A 19,271-nucleotide genomic window follows, 5' to 3' on the forward strand; every position below is an offset into this window, starting at 1 on the left:
AGAGGACTTTGATAACAGGAACACGGGCTTCTATTCCTTTGTGTCAGCATCTGCCTCCTTATTTCACAATATTTTGGGGTGGGAGGGTAGTCCAACAACAAAAGAGAAACACCGGAGTCCAGAACTGGGAGTTAGCCTGGCTTACATTGCCTGGGTGGACCTCAGAACCCAGGCCACAGAGAATGTTCTGACTGCTGCTGTGGGAGCTGACAATGAAGGTCCTGTCTAACAGCCACCCATTCATGCTAGCCATCAATGAAGAAAGAGAGACAGATGCCAAGAGCTCAATACCAGACAGATGCCGGGGGAAGGAAGTGGGCAGAAAGAAAGAATGGAAACTTATGGAAGGAGGAAATATGTGAAGAGGAAAAATTTCTGAGGGCCATAATCCCATGAGGGAAAACACAATCTACCAATACTTTATGGAGTAAAGTAAAGAAATTATGGAAAGGAATTCTTATGATTACATGACTTACCCAGGCAATTCCCTAGGAAAGACACCTTGGAATTTGAAAAGCTTGTTAAGATTGAAGATCCTCCCTCAGGATCTTAATGAGCTGGTGTTCTCTTCCCCATAAAAAACCATATCCAAGACTAAGCTCGATATCCTGGCAAATCAACAGGTAGGAAAAGAACTACTGAGTGGTCCCTTCCTTCTGTAAAGTAAGGATAATATTAGGCCTCTCAGGGACAAGGTGGTAACAATATAATGTACTGATCATGAGCCAGATCTTGAGCAAATTACTTAACTTCTCTGTGCCCAGAATACTTGTCTGTAATTTTGGGATCATGATAGTACTGACTTCATAGGATTGCTGTAAGAATTAAATTATAGTGTCAAGCACTTAGAACCACCTGGCACATGCCAGCTCTTAAGAGATGTTAATAATTACTATTATTCTCCACATAGGATCCATTACAACGTACTTCGCTCACAGAAGAGCCCAACAACTAAGTCTGCTGCTCACAAGTTTGTCAAAAAGATCACCAAAGACAATGTACGAAGATCCATTGCCTTCATTATCCTTACAACCCTCGACAGCAGAAGGAAGGGACAGAAGGTAATACAGTGAGAAGGCTGAAGTGAGAAACGGGCCCCATGACTGTGGCTGTAAGTACCTATTCCATCAGTGAGCATGTGAAAAATGTCTGCCTTCATGGGGTACCCAAGAGATGAAGACACTGAGTTTCTCAGTGGGCTTACCAGCTATCAGAAGAAACTAGTATATACAGAAATGACTAGAATTCAAGGCCAAAATTAATAGATGCTTTAAAAAAAGTATAAACCAGGGGCGCCTGGGTGGCTCAGTTGTTAAGCGTCTGCCTTCGGCTCAGGTCATGATCCCGGGGTCCTGGGATCGAGCCCCACACTGGGCTCCCCACTCAGTGGGAAGCCTGCTTCTCCCTCTCCCACTCCCCCTGCTCGTGTTCCCTCTCTTGCTGTGTCTCTCTCTGCCAAATAAATAAATAAAATCTAAAAAAAAAAAAAAAGTATAAACCAAATGCACAGTGAGCAGGAAGGAAAGTGTGATTACTTTGAAGCAGAAGGATTCTCAGAAGAGGCAGCTTTTGAGCTGGGCACTGAAGGAGAAGTAAGGCCTTGACAGGCTTAAAGGTTAGTGGAAACACATTAGAAAAAGCAGAGCCACAAACCTCGTGCCTGGGCACTCATGGACTCTTGGACTCGCAGACGAGAACCGTCAGGCCTGAGGCCTTCCCTCTGACTGGGAATCACTGCGCTCCCACCTTAGAACTACACAGCTTCCAATCCTCTTCCCGCACCTGTCCTCAGCAATCCCCACAACCTGCCCTCATAGGAGAGAAACAAGGGGCCAGGACACAGGGACAGCTGTTTCCTTACTCTCCCCGTAGATCAAGGCCAGCTGTTCGACCAAGTAGCACACAGCAGCATGCTAATTCCCAGCCCCTTGGACTTTCAGTCTTTATTCACTCTGGGTGTTGTTCATTTTCCTTTTACCCTGTGAGCTGCTGAAGCAAGGGGTCTTCTGTGCTGCATTTTAATGATGATGATGATCCACGGGGATCTCAAGGGCTTGTAAATAATAACATTTTAACATTTACACATTTTTAGTCACCCCCGTCTGTTTAGATTAGAGCTAAAAATTGCGGCTTATGTGAGAACTTGCTAAGTCAAATCAACCCTCCAACCCAGAGGTTACTCCAGTTACCCAGACTGTTCTGCTTGCTTTGTTCCGTTAGGACTGGAACCTTCCAACTGCCCAGTCACTGCAGTGAGCACCAGAAACCGGTGTGTCCAAGAGAACTCCTACGTACATAGCCACTTGTGGAGAGCCACCATGTTCCCCTTCCGAAGGAAGGTGCTGACTAGGTTAGGCAGACACTTGCTGGTGACTGTGATCTGATAAGACAAGTAGACCAAGAGTCCATTCTCTCTGGTCCATGGCAACCAGCGAAACAGAGACCTCGACTGGGATTCAGGAGGCCCAAGTTATAGTCCCAGCCCTGTGATTTTTTTTCTCTCTGGGTCTTTAAAAAAAAAAAAAAAAAGAAAGAGAAGAAAGAGAAGAAAGAGAAGAAAGAGAAGAAAGAAAGAAAGAAAGAAAGAAAGAAAGAAAGAAAGAAAGAAAGAAAGAAAGAAAGAGAAAGAAAGAAAAAGAAAGACAGACTGGGATGCATTCTCTAGGGCTTTAAGATTTAGTATGATTCAACTCTGATTAGATAAATGAATCTTCCAGTTCTAGGGCGTTAAGAACGTGAAGAGCAGCAGGGCCCTGGATGAAAATAGTTTAACCTCATGGCTAAACAGGCTTTGGATTCAGCCAGACTAGGGCTTAAGACTCAGCTCTAACACCAAACTTCTTCCTCGTCTACTACACAGCGATAAAAATAGCCCCCACCCGGATGATCTGTCATGAGATACACAATGACCTAATCAGCATAGATGGACTCAGCACATGGCCGCCCCTGAGAAGCATTCATTAAACAGTAGCTGCTATCATTATCATCATTTTTCATTTACAACCATTTCCGAACTGCTCTTCACGCTACCACTGCACACAGAGGCTGGTTTCCTTTCTCCTGACTCTGCAAAAGGAGACTGGTTTCTTCTAAGTGGCCCTGTAAACTAGACAGAATAAAATTCCACTGGTGGGGAAGGTGCAATAGTCTTGCAAGTTTAATGCAGGGTGACGAGTAGCAGCATGGTGGAGAATCTTCAGGTCAGGACCCATCTCTACCCACTGCAGCCCCCATAGGTATAGCCCAGCTTTGGGACTCAGGACTGTTCTACCTTGACTTGGTCCTGATTACCTTACAGCTCCCCCATTTCCTTAAGAGTCTGTTCACTGCCTGTTTTTGGACGTCTGGCCCCCCAAATTTCCCTATTCAATGTACCAGCTCTGCTTGGATCACTTTCCAACCAGCCATGATACTTAACTGTGCCTAATTTAACAGCACACTTGACATCTCTGTTTCCATTGATCTTCTGCCAGTTCCAACACTGGGTATTCACAACCATTTGCTTTCTCTTCTCCAGTTGCTGGAATGTTGAGCTCTGCTGAATACTCAAGAAACAACTGACTGAGTCCTCTACCAGTTTATTTAACTCAACTGGCTTCCAACAGCTACACTGTGTTAGGTACTATTTATTCTATGCTGGACACCCCGCTAAGCACTTCTTTTTTAATATTCACAATAACCATGAGGTAAGAATATGTATCCCTACTTTATATGTAGAAAGTCAGGCTTGAAGAGGTTAAATGACTTCCTCAGTCACCAGCCAACACGTGGAGGGCAAGAATCCAAGTGGACTACAAGACCTGGCCACCCTTTTATTCATCTCTTGAAAACTGCGGTATCACTGTAAGATGGACTCCTCATTTCTCCCACTCTTTTCAGACTATCATCTTTCCCGCAGCAGCTATACTCTTGGATATAATCACACCAGTTTCCTGGAAAGACTTAGACAAACCTCCCCAACTACTCTCAATGCCATGTCAAAACTTGGGGATAATTTGATCTCTTCCCCCTACCTCAGAGAAGTATCTCCCCATCTTGAATTTACCAATGGCCTTCTAACTGCTGAACCCTTTTTCTAGACTTCATTTGTCTAGCTCTTTCTATATCATTTGACACAGTTTACCAGTTATCCCCAGGACCCACTCTCCCCTTCTTCCTTGGTCATAGGATCTTTTTAGATTGGCTCACAGCCACCTACATTAAAGACCACACTCTCCAGCTTCTTTGTAGTTAGGCATAGTCACATGACCAAATTCTGGCCAACGGGTTATAAGTGAAAGTGGAATGTGCAACTTTTGAAAACTATCTTTAAAGTGCCCTCCTTTCTCCCCTTTCTTCTTTCCTGTGCTGACAGCATGAATTTGAATAGTCATCTTGAACCATGAGATGGCAGAAAGAGACTGGTTCCTTGGCCATCATGAACTGCCATGCTAGACCTGGACTCCTTACTTCTGGACTTCTATCTTGTTTAAACAACAGTTATTCGGGGGTTCTGTCACATTCAGCCTCAGCTTCTATGGCACTGCATGATCCTGATTATCTGCCTATGTTTCTTTACCTTTGTGCTTCTAAATATAGGTTGTATTCTTCTTCACTCTCTAGTTTTTCCCTCAGCAACTGATTAATCTTTTATGTTACCCATCACCTCAACTTGGATGACCCATGATTCTGCATTTCTAATCTATCTCTCTTGAACACTAGGCCCACATTTCTAAGTGTTTATGAAATATCTTTACCTGGATGTTCTCCTAGTACCTGAAACCTCAAACTTAACATATTCAAAACTGAACTTAACATCTTCCTTCAAACGTGTTCCTCCTCAATCCCCTGTTTGTTGGTTGCACAATTTTCCCAGGTTCAAAACCTTAGAATCATCCTTAATACCCTCTCTTCCTGATTCTTCCACATTTGACTGTAAGGTCCTGTTAATTCTACCTCCTCAATACCTCTACCATCCACGCCCTCCCTTCCTATCACTTCCTACTGTACCTCTAGTTTGGACCCTAATTTCCTTTAAGAGATTCCTTGAAGTCTCTTGACTTCAAAGTATTCCTGCCTCTAGTCTCTCCCAACTGCAATCTAAGATCCCACAATTACACACATATAAAGCATGGCTTCTATCCTGCCATCTCATTCAAAAAGCTTCAACAACACTGCATTGTCTTTGGAATAATGACTGACATTTGAGATCTGATACTCTACTACCAGTTCTTTGTTCCAGCCAACCTGGATTACTTAACCATTCTCCAAACATGAGCTCTATTATCTTCCAACACCTTACTGTTGTTTATGCCACTCCCTCTGCCTGGAATGCCCTCTCCTTCCGCCTTACTTCTGCCTAGCAAGTAGAATTCTCTGCTTTTGGGTTTAGCTCAAATGCTACTTCCTTCACAAAGCCATCCCGGATCTCCTGCACTAACATAATTTATCCCTTTTTTTAAATTACTTTAACCCACTTTATAGAACTTTAACATTTTCTGCCCTTTTATGTATTTTACATATGTCTCACGTATACATATGTATATAAATGGCTGTCAATACATTTCGTGGGAGAAAATACAGATGTATAGTTCACAAGGCTTGGATTTGTTCCACAATGGAAAGAAAAGCAAACTATTCCAACTCAGAAATATAAATTGGTAAGAGCAAGACAGTTATACAGTAGGGCTTTTGGCGGGAGCTCCTCTAATGTGAGAAGGTGAGAGAAGAGGAAGCTGCTGAAGGTAAGGCTTAACTATGAAACTGTTTCATTTACTTTTTTTTCTTTTTTTGCCTTTGGGAAAAGCATCCAAACTTACTTCTTGGAATCGACCATGAGAAACTGGCCTGGGCTTCCCAGTAAATATGGTGGATTGAACACAGGTACCTATCTGGTCTTCTTCCTGAAGTCTTACTAAACCAAATGTAAAAATGGGACTGCACGTGGAGGCACACCTGAGAATCCCAAGATGGCAAAGGGAAAAGCCAAGGCTTACACTACAGAATTCCATAAAGGCTCGGGAATTGGCAGTGCTCCAGACAGGAGAGTAGAGGGAGAAGCAAAGATAACATTTTTCTTCCCTCCAAGAGGATTAAGGTCTTTGTGCTCACGCATAAACTTCACTTAGATCTAAATGCATGGCTCTCAGGAATAGTGACTTACTTGCTTCTAAAAAACCTCAGAGTGTAGCTGTGTGCCAAAGAGTCCACATGTATCACTGTCTTCAGATAATTATTCATCACTGTCCTAAGCTAGGTAACCACTTCACCTGGACCCAAGCACTACTAGCGGATGCTGCAGAAAAGCACCACAGAGAACAATGATTTTTAGAGCTCTTGGCTACTTTCCCATTCGCTATCAAACCTGGAAATCTGTCCACTATTTCAACAGTATGTCCAGAATGTCCAGTGGGCAAAGAGTTAAATACTAAAGGGAAATAAATGACTGTGCTACATGAAACTGGAAACACTGCTCTCACTGCTAGTTATGCTAGCCCTGAATAATGACTTCAGAAGACTTCTTTGTTGGAAATCATTTAAAAAATAGAGGAATACCTAGTTGGATAAAACTGTCATAAAACCATCTGGGCCTAGTACCTTTCTGAAGGGATGAGTTTTCTACTTCATGGATTGCTTTCTACTTCTATCAGTTTTTGTTATACCCACTGACATAAATGGCAATCCAGCAACTGCAGAATTATCATACATAGTGCAAGATGCTTAGTCACCAAGCACTAAATGCCACTGGAAACCCCAATGCTACCAGTCATTGTGATGGACCAAAAGACATCCCAGGGGATGGCAGCAACTCTAACAACAAAAATTTATTTCTATAAACCCTTATTATTAATTTTTAAAATCTCTAAATTTGTGCTTATATGTGTGCTTTATGTTATTCCTATATGTTGTGTTTTTTCCTCTTTTCTTGATCAGAATTATCAGAGATCTTTAAAAAAACAAACAAGTTTTCATTGTAATGGTCAAGTTTACTGCTTTTTTAAATTTCATTATTTCCACTTTTATATTTTTTCTTTACTGAGGTGTAATATGCATACCATAAAGTACGTGAAGTATACTATCTGCTTTTATCTTTATTAATTCCTCTCTGCTACTTTCTCTTGGTTAAGTTTTAGTCTTATTTATTTATTTATTTATTTATTTAAGTTGGGCATGGAGCCCAACACAGGGCTTGAACTCATGACCTTAGATCAAGACCTAAGCTGAGATCAAGAGTTGGATACTTAATCGACTAAGCTATTCAGGTGCCCCAGTCTTTGTTTTATAATAAATTTAAAGATCTAACTTTCCTCTGAGTATCACTTTGGCCAAATATTATCAGTATTTATATGAAGTGTTTCCACTACCATTAATTAATTTCTAAGTAGAAAAATAGAGGGAAAAAAGATAGGCAACTCATAGGCCATCTAACACTAATGACCAAGATGCTCAATTTCACAAGATCAGGCAAAGACAAATTACAAAAGACACTTTTTTGGCTTATCACAGTGAAAAACATTAAAGAGTGCTAATATCCCATGTTGGTGAAGGAATGGGAAAGCGTGTGCTCATTAACCATCAAGGGAGGGCAATTCAGCTTCACCAGTTCGATCTAGACATGTACCTACACTCTGACTGGCTAATTCTACTTTCTATCAATGTCTTTTAAGAAATACTCTTGTGGGGTGCCTGGGTGGCTCAGTCGTTAAGCATCTGCCTTCAGCTCAGGTCGTGATCCCAGGGTCCTGGGATCGAGCCCCACACTGGGCTCCCTGCTCTGCGGGAGGCCTGCTTCTCCCTCTCCCGCTCCCCCTGCTTGTGTTCCCTCTCTCACTGTGTCTCTCTCTGTCAAATAAATAAATAAAATCTTAAAAAAAAAAAAAGAAAGACTCTTATAAGCATGTAAGAATATGTGTACAGAATGTCCACAGCAGCTTCATTTATAACGGAGAAATACTGGAGGCAATGTAAACATCCATCTACTAGAGAATAGAAAAAAATGAGTCATGGGATAGTTAACAACCATTCAAAAAGAATAAGGTAGATATTTAAGAACTTAAAACAAAATTGTACCCATGATCTATAGACAAGGTAAATTAAAAAAACAAAACAAGTGTGCAAAACCGTTTGTGAAATACAATCCCATTTTAGGTTGTTAAAAACAAACAAAACGATCTCACATAGTCACTTTTTAAAAAAAATAAAGACAGCAAACGGCCTGAAGCGGACACTACACTTTCAAACTATGTCACTTCCAGCAACTGTGAGTAGCGGAGAGGTGAGAAGACTGGACCATTCTACTTGTAATGACTTCTATATTGTCTGAATTTCTTTTTCCCCCAGGAGCTAATACAAATGTACTTTTAGAATATAATTTAGAGGGGAACCTGGGTGGCTCAGTCAATTAAGCGACTGCCTTCGGCTCGGGCCATGATCTCGGGGTCCTGGGATTGAGCCCCGCATCGGGCTTCCTGCTCGGCGGGAGGCCTGCTTCTCCCTCTCCCACTCCCCCTGCTTGTGTTCCCTCTCTCGCTGTCTCTCTGTCAAATAAATAAATAAAACCTTAAAAAATAAAAATAAAAACAAATAAAATACAATTTAGATAATCTCCCACCCCACCCCTCCTGCCATAGGTTTGTGAATTAGTAAAGAGGGCTGAAAGCTCTGGTAGTCTCATTAACATGGCCTTTTGAGAACTGATGAATTAACTCATAAAAGCTGCCTAAGGTAATGACATTAGTGGAAAAGCAGAAAAGACTGACTCTGTACTAATCCGTAATATCATCTGCTGACTTGTCTCACATTTACCAACTGTAGCAGGCATTCCTTCCAGGCTACTAAGAAACTGGCAGAGCCCATTTTCATCTTGAATGTCCCAACTCCTTTGTCTGAAAGGTCTTTGAGTGATCCACGCAGCTTGCCTGGAGGCAGGCACACCCCACATGCTGTGGTCCAATTAAATCTGCTTCCCGCACCACCTACTCTTAACAGTTAGCCCAGTATTGCTGAGCTGGAAGGAACCAAAGCAAAGGAGGAGATGTGAGGCCTAAAGTCCTCTGTGGCATTTCCCTCCTTGACCTGGAGCTTTCTCGACTTGAGGATAGAAAATTCCTGCATTTGGCAGCCAAGGAGACCAGCCCCATTTATGAAGTTTGTCTACTTTCTCTTTTTCTTCCTTCGAAAGGTTCAGCCAGCTATCTTATAATGGGTCCAGATCAAGCCTTCGAAAGAGAGAAAAAATTAATAATCTCGTTCCTCCTTGATGCTAAAAATTCTTCCCTAAGAACCACTTTGAAACAGAGCATTAAGTACTTGCTCTTTAAGGGTTAATTTCAGTATGATTTATTATTAAACAACTAGAGAACGCACTGGTGCTCTACTCCACGCTCTCTAAATATTTTAATTAAAAACCTACCAACATGATTAGCAGACTCAATACAGTTAAGAGAGTTCCTCAAATTGCTATATAGATTGAACACAATCCCAATAAAAATCCAGCAGGACTTTTCATAGAAATCAACCAGTTCATTCTAAATTTTTGTATGGAAAGAATACCTAAAACAATTCTGAAAAAGAATAACAAATTGACAAAGGCAAGAAAAGGAGGGTCCTTCACAAATCATGTGGAAACAATTGGATATCCACATGCAAAAAAATGAATCTCTCCTATGTCTCACGTCATATTAAAAAATTACCTCAAAATGGGTCACAGACCTAAATGGATACCTAAGCCTACAATATTTCTAGAAGAAAATATAGGAAAAAATATTTGTGACCTTATCCATAAAAAAAAAAGAAAAAAGATACATTGTCATCAAAATTAAGAACCCCTGCTCTTCAAAAGACACTATTAAGGAAATAAAGAGACAAATCACAGACTAGGAGAAAATGACATATCTGATAAGTAGTATCCAAAATATATAAAGAACTCTCATGACTCAATAATAAGAACATAAACAACCCAATTTTTTAAAATGAGTAAAAGAGTTGGACATTGATTTCGTTAGCTATATGGACGGCAAATAATCACATTAATAGATGTTCACATCATGAATCATTATGGGAATACAAATGAAATCCACAATGAAATATCATTTCACACCTATTAGAAGGACTACAATTTTAAAAACCTGGCAATATTAAGTGCTAGGGAGGATACACAGCAACTGTAACTCTGATGGAAAAGCAAAATGGTATAACCACTCTAGAAAATGGTTTGACAGTTTCTTATAAAGTGTAGCATATATTTGCCTAGGACCCAGCAATCCCATTCCTAGTGTTTTCTCAAGAGAAATGAAACTGATGTTCAGCAAAAACCTGCAAATGTTTACAGTTTTTTTGTTTACTGTACAGTTTACAGTAACTGCCAAGAACTCTAAGTGACCCAAATACCCCTCAACTAGAGAATGGATAACTGTGGTACACCAGTACAACAGACTATTACTTGGCAATGAAAGTAACAAGTTACTGATACACACAACAACATGGAGGACTCTTCAGTGAATCATGCTAAGTGCAAGGCGCCCGACTCAAAGGGTACATATGGTACGATTCCCATTTATAGGACATTTTGGAAAAGGCAAAATTATTGGGACTGACATAAAAGCAGTGGTTGCCAGAGGTAAAGGAAAGGTGTGGGACAGGGACACGAGAGTTTTTGGTGTGATAAAACCATTCCATACCTTGACTGGGGAGGCAGTTATATAACTGTATTTGTCAGAACTCAACTCACAGAACTGTACACAAAAAGGGTAAATTTTACCATATTTAAATTGTAACTTTTTTTTTAGAAAGCTCCAAATGGAAACCATAAAAAACGAAAACAAAACAACTACTATAAAAACGACCACTAAGTTTCTGCATGCTGGAAGAGAAACCTTTTAAACAGGACAGTTAAAAATAAGGTCTACGATGTCAGACACATACGTACATGTTCTCTTTGCCACCCCCCTACCCTCTGACAGGCCCAGCAAAGGGTGGTTCAAAAGAAGCCATCACACCCCCCATTCTTACCGGAACCGTGACTATCAGGATTGAAAGGAGGCGCTAATCATGCCCCATGAAGGGCCCAGTACCCGAAAGCTATAAAGAGCGGGGAGAGGCCACAGGAGGAGGCCACAGGAGTCCCTTCCAAGTGCAGTGGGAACCGCACTGCCCCTTGTTGTTGTTCTTAGCACAGAGGCTGTCACACCTGCTCCGGCAGTGCGTTCACCTCCGTCGTCGGCCTGGCTCTGGGTCCTGCAGCACTCGCTCCCTCACAGAGGGAACGGAATTTTGCAGAGGCGATGAAAGTAGGCCAAGGCGACAGAGCACTCTAGTTACCGGGTGGCAGCCAATCACGGGCCCCTCCCCAGGAGTGTCTCACTCTGAGGTCAGGACTCAAAGCAGAGCCTGTGCCGGCAGCCTGAACCCCAAGGGACTGACTTGTTGGGCTTGTTTTTCCATGGCATTAACTTGAGGGTTTCTGACTTGAGACCCCAAATCAATCTCCATCACACCACAGGCCGTCTCTCCTCCCACAGTCATCGCCTGGTCTGACCTAACCACCTCCTTGCTTCAGGTGCTGCAGGGGGAGGGGGGCAACCCAACACTAAATGAAAGGTCACAATACAGCCACCACCTCCAACTGCTGTGACGCCCAACTTCCCCATCCCAAGGAACATCACCCTCTACTTCCCATCCAGAATCCCAACCTTTAAAAATCCTTCTGTAATTGTTTCTGCTGGGCGGGGGTGGGGGGCGTACCTTTCGGTTTCCCATCCCCATCCACGGGTCCCAGCTTCTTTGTCTCTGCCGTTAGCAACAGCTCGTAAGGATGCTCCTCCTCTTCCCTGGCTGCACTTCCCTGAAGCCAGGGTCTCATGGCCAAGACCTACGAGAGAAAACACCATAGAACTTCTCCTGTGGGTGGCTAATACCAGGACAGGTTATGCAGAACAAATTCGAGATTACTGGCTCCTTTTTCACCAGCGAGGAAGCGGGGTGGGGAGAGAAGGTAAACAGTTCAAGTGTCACGTGGAATCACGTGCTTCTCTGGATATGCACCTGTACCTCGGACCTCAATGGCCTTTGATTAAAACACTCCCCTTTTCCGGGGCGCCTGGGTGGCTCAGTCGGTTAAGCGACTGCCTTCGGCTCAGGTCACGATCCTAGAGTCCCAGGATCGAGTCCCGCATCGGGCTCCCTCCTCAGCGGGGAGTCTGCTTCTCCCTCTGACCCTCTTCCCTCTCGTGCTTTCTCTCTCTCAAATAAATAAATAAAATCTTTAAAAAAAAAAAAAACTCCCCTTTTCCTACCTCATTTTATCCTTCAAAAAGCCATTAATAAAATCCAAGATCCTCCCTTCCCCTGCCTCTCCCATCATCACAATGTTCTGCATGGTCTCTTTTCAGTGGGTAGTAGCTTCCAAGCAGTTTTTAGCCAGGGTGCCTCACAAAGGCCTTCTCTCTCCACAATTCTTCCCCAATATGCACACATACGACCCCAAGGTTGGAAGCCTTCCCACCTTCTCAAGAGGGGATCAAATGACTTCTGACTGATCCCGAATGACTGACATTTACCAGAAACAAAGCATCCTTCTCTATTTTTGTGAGCCTTTCTTCACAGGTCCTGGGGGTTACAGGGAAGTTTCTCTCAAAAGCCAGCTTCCTACTACATTTATGGTAATATGAGTTTAAATGAATTCCACCCATCTCTGTTCTGAAAGGAGTCAAATGGCTAGGCAGTATGAATTTCAGTGGAGAAAAAAAGCAGCTCTGTCGATGGAGAAAGCCCTGATCCAGGCAGCCAAGTGTCTCTGATGGAATACCTGGACCAGAGCTGGCTTCCACAGCCACCAACTAGGTCTAAGCAGCTGAGGGCCTCGTGGCCACAGCAGTCATGGTACCAAGCTGGCCAAGCTTCCTCCTCAAACCAGGCCAGGAACACCATAATTAGTGCCACAGTCACACTAAGAGAGAGAATGGAGATCCTTGATTTAGATGATCATTCTGGCTCATCTGTCTTAAGAATCCAATGCGTGTCATAGGCAAATTAAGAATAATCATGTGCCAGCTATTAGGAGAGCAAGCCAAAGCACGAAATCTCCTTTTGAGCACTTTGGCTAGGAGAAGTGATACATCACGAACAGAGGAGGGGTTCAGAGGAATTCCCAAGTCCACCTAACAAATAATGGTACCCTAACAAATGTGATTCTTTGGTACATGCAGAAACCTCCTCCTTCAGACATGCCCCACAGCTCACTGGAAATAAATCAGGTTTGTGATTCATCGGGGTTTTGCTTCTTGGAGACACAGCTCACTGTGTTAGGAACTAATGAGACAACAAGGATTCTAGCTAGCAGCCCCCGACTAAATGAGAGGCTGTGGCTCCTGTTTGGTAACAAGGCTGCCACTCCAAAGGCAGAATGATAGTCTCTTTCCGAAATTCTGCTAAGCACAGCAGGAACCTCCACTTTACTGAAAGCCACCTGGAAGCTAAAAGCTATTTCATTACAACGAGCCATTTGCCTGTATTACTTATTCCTTTTGCCTCTTCATAGGAACACAATTAAGGGAACAAAGAGGGACCATTAAGCAGTTCATACAGTGTCAACTTAATACCACAGGCTTTACAGACAGGAATTTGTGTTCTGTAGGTTTACACACCCATAGCTATCACTTAGCCAGAGCCCTGGAAATCTGATTCCGTGAGTGTTCTGCACACAGCAAGGGCCCTCATATAGCCCCAGGCATCCTTCTCTGAAAGGTAGTTGACAGTCTGGATACCCCGCCTATAATATCCTTTCTTCTCAAGCAGGACAGCTGATGACTTCCATCTGGAAAATCAGGCCCACTGGACCTTCGGTCACTCTGTGCCTGGCTCTCGTGCACGACAACGAGAAGCACAGCACCAGTAAATGCTAGAGCTGGAAGGGACCCGAACCGTTCTGATCACAGCTAAAGAGCACCTGGCTCCAGCTCTTTCCCTTTGCAGATGCCCAAACCGAGTTCCCAGACAGGTCTAGGGACTTGCCCAAGGTTACACAGAGAGCAACCAGCAGAGCCAGGGCCATAAAATTCACTTCCCCTGATTCTGGACCAAGATGGCCTCATTTTTTTTTCCCCCCCTGGGAAATAGGACTTTCCATCCAATTTGGAACTCTTTTCCTCCTTCAGACTCTACTGAGAGTCCCCTGCTTACATCCAGACAACTTCTAAGGTGATCTTTTCCTCTTAGTCCTTCCTGGCTCCCATCAGCTATGGGATTAAAATCTCATAATAAAGCAATAGACTGCTTTGCTTTGGGCCTTCCTAACTCCCACTCAAGAAGCCCTGTGTCACAGTGAATATGGCAATAACTGATTTTCAACAGAAAGGATTCTGCTCTTTACTAGATTATTCCTTGATCTTTTCTGCCCCTTTCTTCCAGGGCTGACCATAAATCAAAGCCAAAAAGCCATATTCTCTGTTACGTGGAAAGGAACACTTCTGCTGCAGAGAGAAGCTACTACCAGTCACCACCTAACTGTGACCAACGGAATGACCGGTTGGGGTGTGGGCAGTTTTCTGGGAAGAGATACCAGGGCAGCTGCACCTTCCCATGAATGTTTAACACATCTGAGCAGAGAAGACCCTGGTCAGTCTGATGAAGCTGGCAGCCCATTTGGCGGGGCAAAAACATCTCGATAGCGTGCGTGCACACACATGTGTAGCTGTTTAATTTCTTTAAGCCAGTTTCATGACCTGGTCGTTAATCTGATAAGCTCTCCTGGAGCCAGCTATACTCAGCTTCCCTTAAAAGCTTCTATGGGTCATCTGACAATGACAAGCCTAGGGAATAGGACACAAACACTGAAGCAGATGGCCTGCCAAATATAAAAGCCGAAATTGTGATGAGCCAGTGCTTCCTAGGATATGAGGGTTAGGGTAGTAAAGCTTTGGGAGTGTAAGAAATCAAAATAGGGAAGACTAGAGTCCAAGAAAAAAAAAAAGTCCACTTTTGGAGAAGACCTAGTCATTCAAACTACAGCAAACAGAATCTGCCTTGATCATTAAAAGGATAATGACATAGACCACATCACCTCCGTATTTATGTACTTATAATCACTAAGTAAGCAAGGCTGGGGTTCTCATGGTCTTCTGACTACAGTGGCCCAACTGACCCAGAATTCTAGACTATTCAGAAGCAAGTCCTAGAAAAAGTATCTCAGAGTCTCCCATCCAGGAGAGTAATATGGAGATTTCTCCCCCTATCTCTTGATACTGTTGTTTTTTGCTTTTTTAAAAGATTTTATTTATTCATTTGAGAGAGAGAGAGAGAGAGAGAGAGAACGCACACGCGTATGCACACACGAGGCAAGAGGCAGAGGGAGAAGCAGACTCCCCATTGAGCAGGAAGCCCAACAACGTGGGGCCAGATCCCAGGACCAGAGATCATGACCTGAGCTGAAGACAGACACTTAACCAACCTACCTAACAGACACTAACTAACCTACCCAGCCAGGTGCCCCTCTCTTAACGGTGTTATTGACAAATCATATTCTCTGAAAAGCCTTGAAGAATAGAAAGTCCTCATTATCTAATATTTCTTTAAGAGCCTTGCACTTATCCTTGGGCATTAGGAATTTTAATCCAAGTCCTTGTTAAAGAGATGGCATAAGGCATTTATAGAGACCTAGCCCCAGGTAAATATGCTCCATGTTACCAGGTTTCTCCTTATAAAAAGGGAGTAATGAAGCAAATCTCTGTATAAAAACATGCAGGGTCAACTACATGCACTTCTATCTGCTAGCAGTGTATTATCACCTTAGAGGCTATAATTCTGGAGACCCTTTAGTTGAAACATGATAATAGGCATTTTGTAATTAAGGCATACAAAGAAATAGGGACAGATTTTGTACCCAGCACAAACATCTTCCCCTATTTTCAACACTGACTTTCACATTCTTAAAACCGCATCCTTGTATTTATACATTTTCTTAAATGAAAGCCATCCTTCTGGTTCCATGTGTTTTTACTAAGTAAAAGAACCTGTCTCACTGGATGGTCTGTGGCAATATAGTAAAAAAATTAACTCTGACTTCTAGGGATAAAGTTATGAGACTTAGTTGACTAGTTTATATCAGCTGATTTTTAAATTAAAGACCAATAGGCCACTGAATGAGCAACAAAATAATGAAATTATGTAGTATTTTGAATAAATACTGAATAAACATATTCTCTCCACGGTAGGAAGTATTAAAGGAGCATTCTGAAAATGAAAGATCACGGAAAATATGATTTTCTTCATATAACCAAGAAGGAAGATTGAACGATTTGCCCCATAATAATCCTTCTTTAAAAAGATGGACTAGTCTTCTCAAATAAACTTTTTTGATTTCTCCCACCCCCATGACTCCTATTTCTCTTCTCATTGAGTCTTCATGACATTTTCAATGTTTGTCCTGGTGGATTCTTCATGTGAAACGGAGAAGAAAAATGTGAAAACAGAAATAAGATACTTGGGGCAGAACCACCAAAGCTCACTAAAATGACATAGTCTATAGAACAGTGATTGGGGGCATACTCTACATTTTGTATCAAAAGATGACACAGGTACGCAAAAAAAGCAAAAAAGTCAACTGTTTAGCTACTGGAGCCACCAGGAGAAATGTGCATGGTTTACTTTCAATGTGCAATGTAGATCAATAATTGGCCTGTCTGCTAGATAGCTTCATTAAAATTCTTTGCTTAGTACTTCTGAGTGAGTTGGAAAGGGCTTCTTCCAGATTACTGATATACACAAAACTTACTAATCCAAAGAGGCGATAAGAAAATGAGAAAGCAAAGTCTTTAAGCACACATCGATGTACTTTCCAAAAAATCGTATTTCAGTGATGGCAATAAACCCTCAACCCTCTACCTCAGAAGCTGTCAAGGGAAAATACTCCTTATCTATGTGGTCTTCCTCCTCTTCATCGGGTGGTGGCTTTGCTGGAGGCGGTGGACGTTCCCTCTGTAGAAGAGAAAAATATGTCACTATCTCTTTTAGTATCTAACTTTCTGTTCTTATCTTAGCCCTTGGAAATGGAAAAGAATAATGTGAAGAACTCCCCTGAGAGACTCAACTCAAGGATCAGTACCTGAACAGATGGCTTAGTATCTGCATATACATCCCCCACCCCCGACACACACACATAAAATTCAATCAGCACGCTCCTCACTTTTTGATGTTTGTAGCAGAGATTATAAACACTTGTTTCATATTCTAGACCACAGTGAGAAATACCAGCACTGAAACCACGGTCCTGCCTTGTCAGAAAATGTCCTTCATAATACCCATAATAAAACTCTAGCCCAGAAAAGCCAGTGGCTCAACTTTCAGACTATATTAAAAAGAGGAAGTGGTAAATCAAAAAAATCAACTTGTCAGAGTTCTAACAAACCCGCATTATTAAGGAACTATTGAGGAAAGTAATCAAGGACAAAAACATCAATTCCTGCTCAAACTTTAACGCTACCCCTATTTATTCACCAAAGCTCAGAACTGATCTCTATCTAATCCTTGGCCACCTCCTTCAATGTATTATGTATCGCTCACATATTAAAACCTTTCATCTCAGCCCCTTTAAAAAAAGGAGTATTTGTCAGCTGTCTGCTCTGGAGCAAGGGTTGGCGAGCTCTTTCTTAAAGGGCCACACAGTAAATATTTTAGGCTTTGTGGTCAACCCCACCACTGCAGTACAAAGGAGCCAGAGAAGATACGTAGACAAGTGTGGCTGTGTTCCAATAAAACTTTATTCAAAAAATGGGCAGCTGTCTGTGGGCCATATTATGCCAACCCCTGCCCTGAAGCAAGAAACACCCTGAAAGAGGGATTGGCGAGGTCAAGTGAAGTGGACAATTTCAGGAATACACACAACCTTCGGTGGCAGAAGGCTGGAGAGAGATTTGCCATTGTACCTGTGGTACCGTCAGCATTGTTTACACTCCGAAGTCCTAATCATGCTTCATAATCATGTTCCTACAGGGAAGGGAGTGGCAACCTGACCCAGGAGTTGGCTTGCAGGCTCACTCCCTGGCTTGTAGGTTAGCTCACCGTGTTGACAGAACAGGAATATTTATAAAAGTCAGGGTGGAGACACGTGCTGAATTATGCAAGAGCCTCAGAGAGGTCTGCAAGATGTCTCCCGTGTCCCACGAGCGGCCAGGGTCAGGTGGCATTCAGTTAGCATTTGGCATCCATGATCTCTCTCTGTTCAAATATGCTTTGCCCCTCGGGATTCTATCTTGATAAATCAGTCATCCCTATAGTTCCTGGAACCAGATGGCTGCCCAACGGCAACAACTTCAAAACAGGTTCATCTTTTCAAGCCAAACAAAGCTATGAGACCAGATTTCCTACTAAGTTCCACTTTCCCTAGCTGCCTTACTCCAGAAGTGCAGAAACAAGAGTGGTTCCTTGCAAATGGCACCTCGTAAGGGAGGGAATAGCTAAGGGAGCAGGCCCATCATCCACACCAGTTATCCAACCTTGGGACAAAAACAGCTGAGGAAAAACAAAATGGAACACAACAGCGACAAAAAGGACCCATCCCAGAAGCCCTCTCAAGACTAACGGAGCCTAGAAAGAACAATATGAACACCTCTTGTGCAAGAAGTGACCACCAGGGACACTGGAAACAAAGAGAAGCAGGAGGCTCTTTTTTTCTGAATGTGAGAACGTTGGCCCAGGGCCTGTAAGTGCAGAGCTGATTTACACTCACCATCCACTGCATTGGTAAGATGTAGAGCAGTCCCTTGGCCACAGGTAATTACCAAGTAGCACAGCCACCACATACTCAAGTAAAAATGGCAAAGCACGCACCCCAAGATGCATCAGTTTTTACTTATAGCAAGATCCCCGGAGGATAGATTCTTGGAGTGGGACAGAACAAAGAGACTATAAATCAGTGGCTAAGCCCACAGGAACTTGGTTATTCAGAGCTCACTTCAGGAACCCTGTGTTCTTCTTGTAAAGCCTCCAGCTCCCTCTAATGGACATCACCTGTAAGTACCACAAAGCAATGCCTTCCTCCACAGGTGGGTTTGCTTGCTTCAACGTACCTAAGGTGAAAGTGAAACAAACCAGCTCTGTCTACAGAAGCACCATGCTAGGGGTCCTTGGCATATGCAGGTGCTTCCATCACTCACAAGGAGTTTTACCCGTCCTTGACAATACCCACTCCAGTGGGCTACCACAGACTGATGGGCCTTTCCAAAACTCATACAGAAATACTATTCTAGGACCAGACACGGAACCTAACAAAAAAGAACACTAAGAAACATCAAGCCATT

At 42.8% G+C, this 19,271-nt stretch overlaps 1 protein-coding gene across 9 annotated transcripts in view; it reads right to left on the reverse strand.

Annotated features, from left to right (window-relative positions):
* The window catches only part of ANKS1A (ankyrin repeat and sterile alpha motif domain containing 1A), a 176,558-nt gene that overhangs the window by 71,712 nt on the left and 85,575 nt on the right, over positions 1-19,271 (reverse strand). For all 9 annotated transcript variants that reach the window (XM_027602588.2, XM_027602591.2, XM_027602586.2 and 6 more), the window contains 2 exons: positions 16,858-16,950; positions 11,722-11,848 (listed from right to left, as the gene is read on the reverse strand). In XM_027602588.2, the coding sequence (XP_027458389.1) occupies positions 11,722-11,848; positions 16,858-16,950 (220 nt within the window). The remainder of the gene's footprint in view (positions 1-11,721; positions 11,849-16,857; positions 16,951-19,271) is intronic.

The sequence above is a fragment of the Zalophus californianus genome, chromosome 7 (assembly GCF_009762305.2).
Source record: "Zalophus californianus isolate mZalCal1 chromosome 7, mZalCal1.pri.v2, whole genome shotgun sequence".
Classification (NCBI taxonomy): domain Eukaryota; kingdom Metazoa; phylum Chordata; class Mammalia; order Carnivora; family Otariidae; genus Zalophus; species Zalophus californianus.